We start from the raw sequence: 17,460 nt of genomic DNA, 5'->3' as shown, positions 1-17,460 counted from the left end.
CTGAATATTTATATCCTGCCAGCACTTTTTTTTGTCTGCAGTAACAGAGATGCCCAAAAGTACAGCCTGCAAACTGCTTGGCTGTGATACAGTTAACAATCTGTTTGCATCAACCCACGGCTCGAGGTGTGTTGTTCTACCTCACTTCTCATTTTGCTGGCTTAAAATTACTGTGTATCCCTCATGTCTATATTTGTTTGCATGTGGTCGTCTTCCATCATCATTTAGATGGCAAGGCTGCTTCACAAAGAACAACATTGGCCCCTTTTCTCAGCGTGTAAAATCCATTCTGTGGGATGAATTTTAGCATACACTTCCATGTGGGCCTGGTAAATCCACTTCCACATTGTCTAGGAATTTATTTGTGCACAGCCTGTTAGCTGATGAAGTAGTACTCTGTAATTGAAAGCCGGGATCTGCCCACTGAAAGGATTGAGCTGTATCTGGTGACTTGTAGATCTGTTGGGATGGAACCCAGACATAAATTTCTATCTAAGTGGAAAGTACAGGAGCTTCTGATGAGCTGTGAGGTAACATCTCTAGATAGGAAATAATTTCATGAAAATTCTGGTGCCAGCATGCCTGCCATGATGTGCAAATTGATTTTTCACGGAGTCGTGTGCTGCCTGGGGGAATTCTGGACTTCTAGCATCAAGGGAGAAGCTTGTTTTCTAAGAACACCTAAGTTTACAGAAGGTCTAGTCGGCGAAGGTTCTTTAGGGTGTGTAATTTGTATTGCAAAGCAATGAGGATTGTATTTCTTGAAACCTTAATTTGCCTAGGTAAACAATACTGCACTGAAATAGGAGAAACAGTAAAAATTATTGCAAGTCAGCAGCTCTAAACACGACGACTTTGTTGTTTTTCAGTTTGTTGTTAAGATGGTGTTTTTAAGATTAGCTGCAGGCACGCTGCATAGGCGATGTTACGAATGACTCGTGAAGATTTCCCTGATAAATTGGTAGTAGCTACCGAGCCTCATTCTGCACCGTAGTTAGTCATGCCGTGAGGTGTCTCAGCTTCCAGGCTTGGAGACTGAGGAACAGGTCGCCTTCCCTTTGAGTTAAACACTTGGAGGAGTTGATTACGCTGTCATGCAAGGTGCAGTGATCAGAGAAGTGACAGCTGTCGGGCTGCTTTGTGGCAGACTTTACAGGTGAAGTTGGGTTTTGAGACCGAGCGTGTTACCACGTCGCAGCCTGCCTGTGCTTGCGCGCTGCGTCGCTGCCGTGGCCGTGGTTTGGGACCGTCCCGTGGCTGAAGGGCCCTGCGCTGTTTTCTGCTCGGTGCAAGTGGGGATGGCGCAGTGCAGCTCCAGATAACTGTAGCCTAAAAAGACCCTGCCTTCCTGAGAAGGTGGGGTGGGTCTTTCTTGGCAGTGTGCTTAAACCTGTTCCTTTCTGAGCTAGGGAGGAGGTGCGAATAGGGAGCCCCAGGGGCCTGACAGCCCTCTCAGAGTTCTGTCTTGCTGTCTGCCTACAGCAGAGCTGGCGAGAGCATCTGCAAAGGGCAGCACTGAGGCCCTGACCGGGTGTTTATAACCAAGTGGGATAATTCTTCTCTCTAGTGGGTTCCACAGGTACCCGGAATCACGATAGCCAGGAGGGGATGGGGTGTTTTGGCTTGTGGTACTAACAGCCTTCAGGCAATTAGCTGGGTGGCGACAAGAAACAGGCGCTTAACGTGTCCCTGGAACGCGAGCCCCGCTTTGCTTCTGTGGCCGGGCCGTCACCACTGTCACCCAGGGCCCGCCAGTGGTCTGGGTACCTCCAGACTTCTGATGGGGGTTCACAGACGGGACTTCTGCGAGCGGTGTCCGGGTTTTTTGCTGCATTTTAGTGCTGGGTTCTGCCAGCACAACGCTGCCAGCCGTTTCAGTGGTTAAAAAAGTGAATGAGAGCAGGAGAAGAAAGCAGCGTTCAGAGTTTCCCGTGTAATCCTGCTGCTAAACTCGGTTTATTTTTTCTTTGGTGATGGTGCCACTTAATGACAAACCTTTTTGTTTGTCTGTTCATACGTTTCCACCTGCCAGGTGGGTGAGTATTTAGGGATAGCAGAGTTATTGTACGTAACTCCTCTTCAGAGCTCGCTGCCTCCCAAGTGGCAGCCTGCCTCTAGCTGACGAAGGCTTTTTGTGTTCTTGTGCTCCTCCCACCGTAAACCTCCCAAAATTGCTTGCTTCCAAATTTCTGTTGAAATTATAGTCGCAATTGGAGTGAAGCAAGAGCTTCCAGGGCTGCATCCAGCCAGAGTGAATATTGTTGCTGAATTGTAACACCTCCACGTAGGGGGCTGTAGTGTAAAGGAAACGTGACAGAACTGAAATTGTAACTCGTCAAATTATAACCCCCATGAGCGTTTCTCATCAAAAGCAGAAATTTCTGAATAATTCTGTGAGTGGAAATGCAGTGTTGAAACATTGATCAGTCCTTTCCCCCCCCTGCCCCTTTCCTCCTGCCTAGTGTTAGGAGGTTTTCATCATACACCTTTCACGTCAGGGTACAGCGTTGTAATTAGAAATTCGGACTAAAATTGGAGAGGTCAGGGGGCTGCAGGGAAAAGACGAGCGTGGGTTTGAGTGGCAGCATCCATCGGTGGCCGTGGCGTGAGCTGAATGAGCAGGAGGAGGGCGGCAGGTCTGATCCTGCTCCGCCTGAATTTGCCTTTCGCCCTTCGCTGTCTGTTCCCTTGAGAGCTGCTGTGAGATAAATACCGACTTCCAGGAGATCAGATTCACCGTGAGTACATCATGCTGGTGATTCTTGACTAGCCTGGGTCTTGATTAATGTCACTTTTAAGGCATAGATTTGCAAATATAATGGGAATAGCAGGATAGTGGCAGGGTCCGCTGCCAGACTTGCTTCGTGTTGCTGACATACTTTTGCTCTGCTTCCGTTTTCTGAGTAACTGAGTGTGAAAGTTACACATAAATAGCCCATCGAAATTAGATTGTGTGTCACCACGTTTTGTTAAGGACAAGGTACCTTGTAGCATTGCATTATATAAAATCTAACTATTAAGGTGATGATTTTGAACCTAACTTTCTTTTTTTTTTTTTTTTCCCATGTGTTTTTAGGAGATACAGTTAGAACATGCAAAACAAGCTTTTGTGCAGAGAGACAATGCTCAGGCTGGAAGAGTCACAGCTATGGACTTCAGGGACATTATGGTCACCATCCGGCCACACATGCTGACACCGTTTGTAGAAGAATGTCTAGTCGCTGTGAGTAGTTCTGGTATCCCAGCTGGCAAAGGCCTGGGATACGGACACGGGATTCCTTCTTTGTGTGCCTCGGCCACTACCTGTGGCGTGTAGCCTGGCTTTTGGATTCGTGCCTTTAAGTTGATCAGTTGTTATCTACACATACGGAGGTTAATCCTCGTTGCAGGATCTGTATCCTCAGTGTTCCTGGTCTCCTGAGACAAAGGGCAAAGCAGGTAGATGGACCTTAGTGATGGCCTACAAATGTAGAGTTTGCCCCTTTCCAGTCACTCCATCATAGCAGACTGGGTCAGATATGTCGAAATCCCACTTAGGAAGCCATCCTTCTCAAAGGACTTGCTGTGTAATGTCAGTTCTGAGCTCCTGAGTGTCATTTCCCAGCGCCTGGGACAGTGGATGAACTGGAACGTCGCCCAAGGCCGTTCACTGTGTATTGACTGATAGTTGTTGCACTTGACTGAACGCATTTTTTCAGCTTGAAGTGCTCAAACCAAATTAAATATTACAATTGTGCAATTTCACTGGGGGGAAAAAAAAAAGTTACATTTGGTTTTGACTGCAGTTTCTGATCTTGGGAACTTGTAGCAGCGCTTTCCAAGCAATCCAAAGTCTGACCATATCCAGGTTTAAAGAAATCTGTTCTGCTCTGACTTGCAAGGGAGAATACCAGGGAGGTGTGTGAAGCGATGAGAGCTGCAAACTCTGGACAGAATCTTGGCAGAAGCATACAGCAAAAAGCCTAGCCAGAAGACTTAGAGAATGACAATGGGATCTGATACTTTCTTCCTCGATTCTTTCCCCAGTCTTATTATCAGCTTTCCTGGGTCATATACTCTCTTGTAAAACATAAGATAAGATTTTTGATTCTCCTTCAAGGTCAATTAAATTTTGGCAAGCTTATGCATTGTTTTCAGAAATTTCCTTCATTACCAATCTTTAAATAGGGAATTGATCCAATGATTGTTCTGTGTGCAGACCCAACAGCACTTTAAAATAAAGATTTAGGCTCAGTTCTCGTTTGAGAGTGAATAACTGTTGGAACCTTATTGTTCCCATTTTGTTTGACTGCCTGATATAAGCCCGAGAGCTTACTGCTGGTTTGCCATGACTTGAAACGCCTGTGGATTTAAATGTTGCAGTTGACCTTTTTCAGAATATGTTTTGATTTTTGCTGAAACTTTCTGTATAATAATACACTTTACATGTAGAAGTAGATTTCCTCATTACTAGAAATAAGCCGACTTATGAAACATTTCCAACTGAAGCAGTACTGAAACTTGAACTTTGTAAATTACTACTGGTTATGTTGTTATAATCCTGCATATGTATTTGTTTAGGTTTGTAGGGCGGGGAGAGTTTTACATTCTGGTCGTGATTAGTTTCAGTAACATAAGAATCTTTCAGAGTTTTCTTTATTTTGCAGTTTTTTAAAAAGGCAAGCCTGCACTGCCGTCACTCTTGTAAAATAACATTGTTTGAAAACGTTTATTTCAAGGTTTTTCTTCATCTTGTAACAGTCCCCTTTCTCTTTTCTTCTTTTACTGTCTCTACTCTAGGCTGCTGGAGGTACCACTTCCCATCAGGTCAGCTTTTCCTATTTTAATGGATTTAATTCTCTCCTTAACAACATGGAGCTCATTAGGAAGATCTACAGTACTCTGGCTGGAAACAGAAAAGATGTGGAAGTCACTAAGGGTTGGTAGAAATTTTTGCAGCCTGGAAGTTTCCTTGGGCGTTTGGTTGGGGCGAGTGGAGGGAGAGACCTCATCTGTATGCTTTTAAATCCCGGGGAGGGGGGAGAAAGCCTGCCTCGTTAGCGTTCCTCGGCGCACCGCTCCGTTGTGTAGGCTCCTGTTGGAGTCCACCCTCCAGGTTTTTCCTTTCGTTTCCATCAGCCAAAGGTCCCAGTAAACTGGCGGTGGGGGGCAGGGTGAGGAAAGTATGTAAAGATACTTAAAAGTTTAAAAAACTTCCTAGGACTCCTGCCAAATTGGCAGCCTATTAAAGTGACCTTCAAGGGTAGTTGAAGAATTCCATAAACTTGTATTGGCGGCACGGTAAGCTGATCTACAAGCTTGGAACAAGATGTTATCTGCTCTATCTAACCACTTTTATAGAGAATTCCCTGTGCAACGCCAAAGTTTCATTAATGTGGCCTACTGGGACTATGCATGAAAAGTTCCACATCTCTTGACTCCTGCGTTTTTTTCCTGTTGCTTTTTATTTGATTTTTTTTTTTTTTTTCCCTCTGACCTGCAGCTGATTGATACCGTATGTCAGATACCCTAAATCCCGCTGATAGCGCTAAGCTTTAAGACCAGAGAGTTGTACTTCTTTGCATGAAGGGTAGACCATTAAAAACATGCCTTTAAGTAGTGGCAGGAACACTTTTGTGGTGGGTCACTGTTATTCCCCTTCTCCCTCCCCCACACCAGCGTCTTCTGCTTAATACTAGGCTCTGGATTATTTGTTCTGGTTTGGTTAGTTTTTCTCTTCTCTATTTCTGTTCTGTTGCAGAGGAGTTTGTTCTGGCAGCTCAGAAATTTGGTCAGGTTACACCCATGGAAGTTGACATCTTGTTTCAGTTAGCAGATCTCTATGAGCCACGGGGGTAAGTGGAGAATTATCTGTCCTCCTCTCCTTCCTTCCCTCCTCTCCCCTTGGAAGGAGCGGGAGGTGGTGCTGGGGAGCAGGGGAGTGTGGTGCAGCGGCCGCGTGCAGGTAACTTCTGGTGATCTGAAAGCCCATCTCTAAGCAAGCACTGAGCTGAATCCGTTTCCTCAGCCGCATGACGTTAGCTGACATCGAGAGGATTGCCCCGCTGGAGGAAGGGACCTTGCCCTACAACCTGGCCGAGGCTCAGAGGCAGGTAAGAACAGGAGCCGGTGGGATGCTGTTGTCTGTTCCCAGGGCCAGGTAAGGAGATAGCCAGCCGCCTTCTGTGCTGTCTGCTTTTCTCTTGTGTTCTGTGAGGAATACTGTCTTGGTAGAATTTACTTGTGTCATGTCCTCTCCATCTCTTCCCTCTGCCCCTTTCTCTCGGGCTGCATTTTGACAGGTTAAGTGTAATTTGCTTCGGAACGATAAAATGTACGTGAGTGTCATCCAGCCAGTCAGTAAATATTAGCTGTATTCCTAATTAAGGTGTTTATGTTTTGTGATTCTGTTGCTCTCTGTTCTTTTAATGAGGAAAGAAGACTTCCTGCTTCAAATATGGACGCTGAATTCAGCATCGAGCCTGTTAAGTGGCAGCCCTGGCTCTGCACACAGCGGGCACGTTCTTGGCTTCAGAGCGTCCTCTGCTTTGCCTTATGCTCTTCTGAGTATCAAAATGGGAGAGATTATGTTGAGCCTACCGTTGTGGTTTGAGTAAAAGCATTACTATTCTCTGCATTTCTGAAAACAAAAGGGTAGTGACTCCCGATGGTGTAAGAGCAAAGGAACTTTTGCTGTGTTTCAGGCAAAAAGAAACAGGAGTGTTCGTTACAGGTCAAACCTGTTGATCTTTTAGTTTTCGTGTTATTTTAGCATATCTTATATTTTCGTTGACACGAGTTTCAATACAGATAGATTTAAAACTACCCCTGTTTCTCTCTTTCACTGTCTCTATTTTAAGGCAGCCTTAACTTTGTGTCTTGTGAGACTAAGGGGTTTTTTGGTTGGGTTTTTTTTTCCTGCTCTGGGTCTGTGCGGAGACGCCAGTTTGACCACAATGGGTTGATGCAGGCTACATTTTTAGGACTACCAGGCCATAAGCCAGGCCTCTGTGTGTGTGTGTACACACGCGTCTCTTCTGCTTCTCTTTCTTCTTCTCCTCCCTCCCCTCCATGTGAACACCCCCACCACCGCACCGAGGCGGTTTTCTGTTTGTTTGAGCAGTGACTAAATGTTGACTGTGCTGGGATGAATTCAAACTGGTTGGCTCCCAAAAGCTCGCCATCTATTCCTAGAAGACTCCTAAAGGAGTTAAAAAGCGTTTGCGTCGGGCGGGATCTCAAGTAACGGGAGGTACAATAGGTGGCAGTAAAACGTAGCCAGAAACTGCGGTGCTGAAAGTAGCAGCTTCCTCAGGTTTTGCTCTGGGGCCACTGGCTTTGCTAGTGTGATTTATGCCGTTTGAGGAGGCCGGGACATAGGAACCTGCTTGAATCTTACCAGTTCTTCTGCAGATGTGTCCTACCTTTTCGTTTTTCCATCCAGTTCCTTTGTAATGTCGCCTGCTTGATGCCGAGACTGGAAGGATTTTCAGCTGCATTGATACCTTCGATTTGTTTTCTGGCCAACTCCACCTTCTTTGGAATATTAGCTAAAACGTAAACACACTTTCAGGAAAAAATATATCCGTATTTTTGTTTTGTCCTTTTACTTGTAGTATCCTAAAAAAAAGTGTTACAAAAGCGGTGGTACGCATGCAAGGCTCAACGCCCCTGCAGAACTTCTGTTTGCCTCATTCTTCCCTTTCCTCAGATAGCAATTGTAAATCTGGAGCACTTCTGAGATTTGGTTTTCACTGGGTTGAGTCTAGCACTCACGGACTGTGAGCAAAATGAAATTGTGGGGGTGCTTTGTGAAACCTTGTTTTCCTTTAGCTGGTGTGTCTGTACAATGCTTGCGTGCTTGTTTTGGTAGCCTGAGAAGTAATAGGTAATCCTGGTTTTGGTGGAGAAATCCCAAACTGGAGTTGCTTTTGGCTGTAGGAAATTGATAACTTAAGATGCAATATGTGTGCCCTCGTATGCACATTTAGACCATGACTTTAGTGGTTGTATAATTTTGTTGTAGTATCAGCCTTACTTTTCTTTGCTATTCCATCTGAAGAGGCTACCTGACGTGGCACTTAGAGATCAGTGGAAAAGAAGTAGTAATTGAGAAGGAAATCTCCAGTGTATTGTGGGGTTTTGCCCAGGTATCTGCGTGCTTGTGTCAGTCTGCTCATGAGATGTTCTCTCGTGAAATAAGGTGTTCTGATTATTTTTCTCGTCTTTCATTTTGTTTTAAATCCTGCCTTGACAGAAAGCTCCAGGCGATGTGTCTCGACCTGTTCTCATCCAGATTGCAGAGTCAGCGTACAGGTTTGCCCTTGGTTCGGTTGCTGGAGGTTAGTCATGGCTGAGCCAAAGAGCATTCATCTTCACTGCTTGGGGTTTTTCTTCTTTTCTGCTGCCCTTCTGCCCATTCTGCCTTTGGTTTAAGTGGGGAAGGCTTCTGAGTCCTTCCCTTGGAGCCACCTCTAAGGGATGGGATGACCGTAAGGTTGAAGGGGAAGGGGTCATCTGGTCTACAAGAGTTTTGGAGTTTGCAGGTGGTGCTGCTACCTGATTTGTCCCCAAACCAGTTTCAGAAGAAGCAGATTAATAATGAGGTAGGGCCAGGAAGTGCTTTTGGTTAAAACTGTGGGAGGTAGTTCAAATATATCCAGAATATATCATGGAGAAAAAAGATACAACTGGTACTGGAGCTGTAAATCTGGAAGGTGACAGCTGCAGTCAAATAGGGCAAAGGGAAAATCGTGGGTTTTTATACCTTGATTTTTGTTTGCAGCTGTAGGAGCCACTGCAGTCTACCCAATTGACTTGGTAAAAACTCGAATGCAAAACCAGCGCTCTACAGGCTCTTTTGTGGGAGAACTTATGTACAAAAACAGCTTTGATTGCTTCAAGAAAGTGCTACGTTATGAAGGTTTCTTTGGGCTTTACAGAGGTAAGTGTAACAGGTGGTACATACAAAGGATAAGATACTGATAAGAGTTCAGTGGGACTCTGGATTTTTAAGCCTTTTTCGTTAAGACTTCATTTTTGCCTGGTTTGTGCTTTTGCTTCTACTCAGTTGTAAGTGAAGGGTTTGCAAACTCCTTGGTAATGAACACCTCATTGTAACGAGAGCATTTCTGTAGGACCTGTCCGTCCTTTCCTTCCTCTTCTGCAGTGGGGCAACAACAGCAATTTCCTACAGCAAAACTACACTGTTGGTCACGTTTCCATTTCCTTAGCAGTCCTTAGTACCAAGAATGATTTGTCCTGTTTGGGAAGGAGTTAGATCATCCAGTTTGGGGTTTTGTTTCAGTGTTGTTTGTTACTTCTTTTCTTTCTATTTAAAAACTGAGAGAAAATATGGTACCTTGTTATTAACCAGATCTCTTTTTATGATACCCTCCGTGACAAAGAGGTCACTGAACCAGCTGCATGTGCTTCACTGACCATTGGGAATAGTCGTCTTTAGCAAGTTCCCTGTGTGCCTCTTCCTAGCTTGTCGCCGTGGGGTCAGCCAGCGAGATGAGCTGGCGTTCCACCCGCTCTGTCTGTGTAACCCCAGTCACCCAGTTAGCTCTTCCAAGTGTCCCTTGCAGCCAGTTCTGGAGAAAGCTCCAGAAGCTCATTTACTCTGTTCAGGGTGTAAATCATCCTCGCTTTGGATAAGTGCCTGCAGCTGGATGGTGGCTTTTCTTTCTTTTTTGTTTTAAATTTTGTCCTTGTCCCAGTTGTGGCACCAAAGGTGTGAGTTCAGGTATCGCAGAGGTGATCACCAAGAGTCATGAACTGCCCCTGAGTCTGCGGTTCTCCTCTGTCACAGAGATGAAGCAAATTATATTTCTGGCGCCCCAGTTATCGAGATCTCTTGTTATATCCTCTGCTTTATTCATTGGGGAGGATTTGAAACGTGTGTTACTTCGTTTTCAGCCAGCTTGCTTAGAAACTTTTTTTAACTTTGGAAAATAAGAATGTTGTAATGACAGAAATTCATTGCAAAAAGCAGTTGAGTCGGGAAGGAAGAGCGGGGGATTTTGGTAAAATACTGTTACGCTCTGGCAAAGCTATATGCAGTAACAGATGGAACAACGTTAGGACTGAGTGGTGTGGGACATGTGCTCCCTTTAACGTACGACCTCAGACACTGGAGGTTGGCTGAGTAGCTCCTCCGGAAAATACAGACTTTGTAATTATTTCAGCACAATCGGAGATGGGAAGGCTCTGTTGTTATTGACTGAGTTTAAGGCAATGTTTTGAGTCGGTCTAATAATTTAATAGAGTATTGACATGGTTTCTATTTCATAAGGATTTATAGCAATTGGAATTTGCTTGTAGAAAGTCCCAGTTACTGGCTGAAGAACAAAATGTGTTCCCTGCAAATGTACGTCTGCTCCTTCCAGGATCCTGAAAGAATAAATATGCAGAATTCCACTATGATCTGCTTCTGTCTTCTTGAAGCTCGGAGGCACAGTGATTTTTTCACCTGGAAAAAAAAAAACCCTCAGAAGTGTCATAAATGCATATTCTTAACTCCATTTGCTTGTTGTGTTTTTGAAGTGAATTTTTTCCCTGCCAAATTTAGGGGACTTTAGGAACCTTCATCACTGTAGCTTGTCCTTCCCTTCCCCATCACCTTTATTACTTTTCAGTCTTCCAAGGAGTACTGAACTGTGAAATCGCAGTCAGTTTGGTGGAGCTGAACTTCTAAACCCAGGGCAATAATCTCTTTTCTGGATTATACAGTAGAAATCGTGTGATGGCAAAGAACATGGTCATTTCAGAGGCAAATTGAGGCCTGCATTTCCACAGCTTCTCTACTTAAAGGGCACCCTGCTTTAACTTCACTTTGTAAGGAGTCAAATACAGAAATCTTAAAAGTGTGGAGCTTCCTCTGTGCGGTTCTGCAATTCGGGCTGTTCCTTGTTTTCTGAGGAGATGATGTTGGGGAGAGTTGAGCATCTGAGAGCAGGATGAAGGTTTCTGGTTAAGCTGGAGAGGGTATGAACGTTTGAAAGGAACGTTTTCTAGATTAGGATATTGACCCAATTTAATGCAGTAAACTTAGAGTAAGAACCATCTCATTCTAGTCTAAAATACCGCGGGAGGTCAGACAAACAACGGAGTACGTTACTTTTTGCTGCTCGTCAGTAACTGGTGTTCTTTCTGACACAGTGGTGCGCTCGGAGTTAACTAAATCCTAGCAGGAACATTTGGAGCAGTGGTCTCTCTGCCATGGCACACTGCAGGGAAGCAAGCAGGAGTGATAAACCCTACTCTGAACTCAGCCATTTCAGATGATATTTTTAATACAAGGTGCATAGGTCCTTCCAGTGAAGTGAACTGATTTTTCTTTTTTGTTTCGTTACTTCATTCCAAACTTGAAAAGGGCAGACCCACCATGTTCTAAACCACCATCTCAGATAAGGATAAATTACACCATCTTGTGGATATAGAGAGCGCACTATATTTTGTTTAATGTCAGTTTTGTTCTAAGGATAATCAATGGTTCCACTGAGAAGATACTTTGATTTTAAAAAAAAACAAGCCCAAACATGATATAAACCTCTGTAGAGTCTTTAGAATATGCATTGTTTGAATGCTCTGTGGTTAGATTAATTTTAAGACTGTGTATCTGAGATAAATTTTTCATCTGTCTCTTTCTCAGCATGGCTGAAAAGAATATTCATCTCATATACCTATAATTTACTGTTGTGTCTACGTTTATACCTGAAACGCATCTTTAGAAACTCACAAGTATTTATATATATGCAAATATCAGAAAATGTTGAAAGCTGTGATTTGTCAACCTCTCTTCCAACTGATGAGGTCACCCACTTTTCTTAGTATTAACTTCATCAGAAGTCCACCCAATGAGTCACAGAACGCTTCACCATCTCGAGCAGTGCGTCTAGTAGAGATGATTTCACCTGTCCTTGGTAGAAATCTTACGGGAAATTGGAGTCCCGGAGATCAAAGGTGGCTCGTGAAGGCGTTCGGTAGCCGTGCTGGTGATGCCTCTTCTAGAGGATGCAAAAGACAGGACAGGCGGCGGGAGGCTCTCAGCTGCCCTCACTAGCTGTTAGGGAACTTGTTAGTTTTATTTCTCCCCATGGTGCTTCTAGCACTGCAGCGACTCCAGGTGCCATCTAACCTTGGAGTTTAGTCGTTCATTCACCGTCCAACGTCATTACTACTGCTGGAGTCCAGTGCTAATGGTGTAACAAGACGGTGGCAGGAGCTTCCCTCCAGAGGTAGGCGATGAAGTGCCGGTTTTGTGGAATGGAAGTACGAACCTCCCCCTACCCAGCGTTCTGACACAGCACAAATTCTTCAAGAAATACCCCGTTTCCCAGCTGAGGAGGCTGTACTTGAATGGCAACTGGTCGTTAATTGGCCAATTTCTTGTGTGAATCCTGTAACAAAAAAATTTGGCTGTGTTCTGTTACCGCCTTTCTATCGGATGCTCCAGTGGGTTCAAATACTTTACCTAGACTGAGCTTCAGCTCCTTCTGTTTTTCTAATTTTTTCCCTTCGTCTTTCTAATACGAAGAGAAAATCACATGCATTACACAGTGTGAAACTGCAGTGTCACTGTTAGACATCTGAAGAAATACTTTGGCCAAATAAGACTTTTTTTTACCCGATGCCATCACCACAGCTGGGCGTGCTGAGCCGTTGCGTGTGTACCCACGGTGTGCGTACGCTGCCTTCAGAAAGGAACTTGTGCGGTGTGCCCGGCGGAGTGCGGCTCTCCGTGCTCTCTCGCGCGTGCCTGCACCTTCCCCGAGAGTCCTGCGGCACTCGACGGTGTGTCAAATATCCCGGGGTACGTGGTCGTGGCTGCTGGAAAGCCCTGGGTGTCTCCAGGTGGGTTGGAGAACGTGTTTGCTGCGTGCCATACTAGCAGGCAGCCTGTGTCCAAAGTGCTGCTCGCTGATGCCACGAGAGGCACGCCCTTTGCAGGCGCTGTCAGACATTTCTAAGCCTGTCCTGCATCTCTGTGCTTGTCATGCTGCTGATCTGATAATGCGTAGTAAACCCCGAAAAATTCCCGGCGTGTCGGGAGAACCCCAGCGGCAAAATGACGTTTTCACACGTGTCCCTTGGTGTGCTTGCTTGCTTCCAGACCTTACCGCCTTGGTCACGTTCAGAACTCTTCCAACAGCGTTTCAGGGCTCCTATCAAAAGGATGAAAAAAAAAGATAATTTAGTTTTGATGGTCATAACCTAGAGTGCAGAGGTGCCACTTACAGGTAGCTTTATCACGTAGGTCTGGGAGCAGGTGAAGAGTCCCTCTAACCCCCCCCGGCTGCTGGTGGAGGGCAAGGCTGCGCAGCGAAGTGTTAAACTTCATCCCACCTTTTTTAAAATACCGTGTGCCATCTTGCAGTAGGCATACAGCATTATCTGTAATTAAACTTACAAAGCACTTTTATAGTATAAAATTGTGTGCGAAGTAGAGAGGGAAAAAGAGGAAAACGCTCCGGGGTTTGGTTGTTCAGTTAGGGTTTTTTTGGTGGTGGGTTTGAGGGGGTTTTTGGTAACTTCTACCTATTCTGTTCAATCTTTCTCTTCTACATTGAAGTTTGATGCAAAGTTTTGAGTCGTAACGGTCCCACTCAGATTTGAGTGCAAAAGGAATGGAGCAGATGGGGAAAAAGTAACTTGTGCCAAGATAAACATGTTTTTCCTGCGATTTTACAAGCGCCTTTACAAACGCAAAGTCTTAGGAGCTGAAAAACGAAATCTCCAGCTCAGTCTAGTGAAAATGAATTTGATTTGTTCTGCTTAGGTTGCTTCCGAAACTGGAGGTTCATGCAGATCTCCAGCTGGACTATTTTTATGATTTTATATCTTGATAGTTTAGAACGTCTTTTTCATAATTTACTTGCTGCGATCTCACTTCAAAGTCATGTTATATATAGCTTAGGTGTAGTGATATCTGCATCTGTGGTTTTAAAATTAGTGATCTCCAGGTTCTTTTGGAGTTACAGAGCTGCATACAGACCTGCTGTGACTCTACTGGATTAGGTTTAGGATCAGGTAGTGTGCCTGTACAGTAAATGGAATATTTTTTTGTTAACCTCTGAAGATAGAACTTCATTAGCCGTAATGTCTATACAAAGCCACACGTGTCCTGTAGTGAGATGTGAATGTCACAGAGGTTACAGAGATAGTTGTGTCTGTATAAGGCTAAAAAAAAATTCTATTCGTTGTGTTACCTTGTGTGTTCTTCATAGTGCTGCAGAAATGTAGTGTTTAATCACACAAATCTGTCTTAATGGGTTTTTTTTTGTTGTTGAAGTCTGGATTCAGGTCACCTGTACAACTAGACCGGTTTAAGAAATTCAGATTTTGAAATTTAACTTAGCTGCAGAATCTCTTTTTATTTAATTTTTTTTTTTTTTTGAGCAACTGCACACGGGCTCAGTGTCACTGTGTTCTTTTGTTTGGCTGCTCAGCCACATGATCATAATTCAGCATCGTTGTCTTGGGTAGACGTTGGGTGTAGCTGTGCATCAGCTGTACACACAGTTAGTTACCCTTGTTGGCACTCGGAAAACAAAAATGCTAATTCAGGTGTGACATTTTCGAGACATTGGTACATAAATACGGCTGGCCCTCCTGCTGCCGCAGGGCACGGGGGGCTGTTCTCCAATGTCATTTTCCTACAAAGAGTGTCAGCAGTAACCAGTAAAGCGTCGGCAGTAACCAGTAAAGCTGAGGGATGGTAGCGGGACGGAAGAACGCGCGAATCCAGTGCATTCTTCTCTTTGCTATTAAGGAAAAACTTTTTCCCTGTGAGGGTGGCAGAGCCCTGGCACAGGCTGCCCAGAGCGGTGGTGGGGTCTGCTCCTCTGGAGACATTCGCAACCCGCCTGGACGCGTTCCTGGGTGACCTGCTCTGGGTGACCCTGCTCTGGCAGGGGGGGTGGACTAGATGATCTCCAGAGGTCCCTTCCGACCCCTGACATCCTGTGATTCTGTGATTCTGACGTTTAGTTCTTTGGGAAAATGCTTTTTGGCCAGTGAGCTCTTAGAGCTGTAACCTTAGTTGTCGTCTTTTTCCCCCAAAATAAGGTGAAAATGTCAGGCTTTGTCGAAAGTACCCAGCGGTGCTGCCCGAGCTGCACCGGGAGCTGCCGCCGGGCTGGTTTGCTGGCGTGGCTGCAGGGCGCCCTGATGGCGTTGTGCTGCTGAGCGCTGGCAGCGCCATTCCAGCCCTTCCTTGGGAAGCTCTGCGTGGTTTTGGGTCCTGTCATCCGCAAGGTTACAAAATACCGACCCTTGGCTTCGAGCGAGCGAAGCGGCAGCCAGGGAGTCCCACCTCGGGTCTGCAGCGCGTCCCTTCTGACAGAGTGAAGCAGGGAGTTCCATACCCGGGGGGAAAGCAGCAGACCCGCCTGGGGCGTGAGACCTGCTGAGGTAGCTGGGCAAAAAGAACGCAGCCGGATGTTTTGTGATTCCTGTCCCCTTGGGTCCTGCCGTCTGATGCCACTGGTTTTGCCAGGAAAAGGTACCGCGCTCAGGGTCTTTGGAGCGGATGCATCGTGTATCTCACAAAATTAATTAGAAAGTCTTCGTTTTTGTGTGAAGGTGCAGAAAACAAATGTTAGTTTAGGACAGAGGACTGGAACATAGTTGGCCAATCTATATTCGTGTTTAAGCATAAAGTGAACTAACGCCATGGGTTTAAAACAGCTAAAAAGAAACAAATACGTCGAGGCAGTGGTAGCGCTTGAAGTGGTAGCACAAAGTTTGTTCTCAAAATGGAATGTTTAAGTACTCTCATTAAATGTAATAACACAAAATTGCTGTAAAAATTGCCCGTTTCTAGGTGGTGATCTCTGCCTATATTTGTTGATTTGTTTAGTTAATACCCAGTTACTCGATGCATTGAATTCTCCGTTTCCGTGTTACAGGGCTGTTACCGCAGCTGTTGGGAGTAGCACCAGAGAAGGCCATAAAACTTACTGTAAGTTTGCAAATGGATCGTTTTCACGTTTCTCCACGTTGTAAAGTCCATCTAACTGCAATTAGGGCAGTGGGGATTTTTATCCTTTTATCCTTAACGTGTCAGCAACACGGTAGAGTGTGTTCCGTCATTTCTGCCTGATACAAACTTAATTACAGAAAGCACAAAGCAGCTGGTTTTGTCTGACTTGGGAACATTACAAGCGGCGTACGGGTCACATGCAGGTATATGCACACACATGTACATTTTAAGGATGTTGCTGAAAACTTATGTTTGGATTCGCTCCAGGATCTAAGCAGCTTGTTCCACGTGTTCACCTCATCGGCTTGTTCGTAGGTAGCGCAGGCCTTTGGTTTCACTTCTTAGCGAAAATGAATAATTATTTATTGGACTCGGGGGGCTGGGGGTGTGTTTGTATCTCCGTGTGGTTCCTCCGTGTTTAATTCTGGGACAACAGGAGATAGTATGAGCAGGTGGTGAAGTGTTGGTGAGAAAGGAACTTGTTGGCATGCGGGTTTGTGGTTTTTTTTCCCCTAAATGTTTTAATTCTGTAATTTTGTTATTTCTTGAATGATTTCAAGGCACTGAAGAATTTTTTTATTATAACCCAGTCGTAATGTATTGGTTATTCACCGATAAGCTGGTACTCACCAAAGCTGGTAGTGTGCATTTTAAAAAAAGAAAGGTACTTAATGCTATTCATTGAATTACTATTGTGTTAAAACTTATTGTTGAACGTTCTGGTATTAATTTGAAATTGTATTGAAATTTGGAAATGTAGCGAGCATTTCTAAAATCTTAAATTATCATTAATTTTCAGATAATGATGCTCTTATTTTGTTTGTTGTCTTTGTTCAATAATAAGCATTTGAATTATGCTGCCAGTGTTTGTTAGAAAGAAAACCATAGTCAGCTTTACAGTATTTCGTGTAAAAACTAAGATTTGTTTGGTATCTGTTAGTTTTGATAGCTTCAGGGATGTCTTTGCATTTTCAGTTGCCCACAATTTGCAGCTGTTTTCTCCGACCCCTTTTTTATCAGCTTTCACCCATGTTTGTTTTTGAAGGTCAACGATTTTGTGCGAGATAAGTTTATGGCTAAGGATGGCTCCGTCCCGCTGGCTGCAGAGATTCTCGCGGGTGGCTGCGTAAGTACCTTCGATTTCCTTCGTGTGAGCTTGGCGCAAGCGCGGTGCGCGGGATGAACCGCGTGGAGACTGAGGCTGCTGTCCCCCCCCGCAGATCCGGGGCAAGAGCAGACTCCAGGGGAGCATCCCCGCTCCTCCCTGGCCCGGCCAGCCGCTCTCGTGGAAGGGTAAATGTCGCTGTGCATCGTGCCGGTGAGCTGCGCGGTGCCATCCTCACAGCTTGGAGTGTGTTCCCTTAATACAGGCTCTGCCTTCCGTCGTGTTGGCTGTAGCTTGTGGCCTGAAGAGGATTCATGCTAACCTTTCCCGAAGTTAATAATGAGTTCCTCCTTTGTGGCACCCACTCTGCCACGTCACTTCTTTCCTG

At 45.0% G+C, this 17,460-nt stretch overlaps 1 protein-coding gene across 5 annotated transcripts in view; it reads left to right on the top strand.

The window, feature by feature from the left end:
• SLC25A13 (solute carrier family 25 member 13) overlaps positions 1–17,460 on the top strand; it is a 99,452-nt gene that overhangs the window by 53,590 nt on the left and 28,402 nt on the right. For all 5 annotated transcript variants that reach the window (XM_086467690.1, XM_086467689.1, XM_086467691.1 and 2 more), the window contains 8 exons: positions 3,077–3,223; positions 4,780–4,918; positions 5,741–5,834; positions 6,008–6,092; positions 8,237–8,321; positions 8,765–8,923; positions 15,894–15,946; positions 17,013–17,093. In XM_086467690.1, coding sequence (XP_086323816.1) covers positions 3,077–3,223; positions 4,780–4,918; positions 5,741–5,834; positions 6,008–6,092; positions 8,237–8,321; positions 8,765–8,923; positions 15,894–15,946; positions 17,013–17,093 — 843 coding nt within the window. The remainder of the gene's footprint in view (positions 1–3,076; positions 3,224–4,779; positions 4,919–5,740; positions 5,835–6,007; positions 6,093–8,236; positions 8,322–8,764; positions 8,924–15,893; positions 15,947–17,012; positions 17,094–17,460) is intronic.

This window comes from Leptosomus discolor, chromosome 7 (genome assembly GCF_034619465.1).
Source record: "Leptosomus discolor isolate bLepDis1 chromosome 7, bLepDis1.hap2, whole genome shotgun sequence".
Taxonomy (NCBI): Eukaryota; Metazoa; Chordata; class Aves; order Leptosomiformes; family Leptosomidae; genus Leptosomus; species Leptosomus discolor.
The sequence above is the reverse complement of the archived record's forward strand: the minus strand, read 5'-3'. Positions and strand labels throughout refer to the sequence as shown.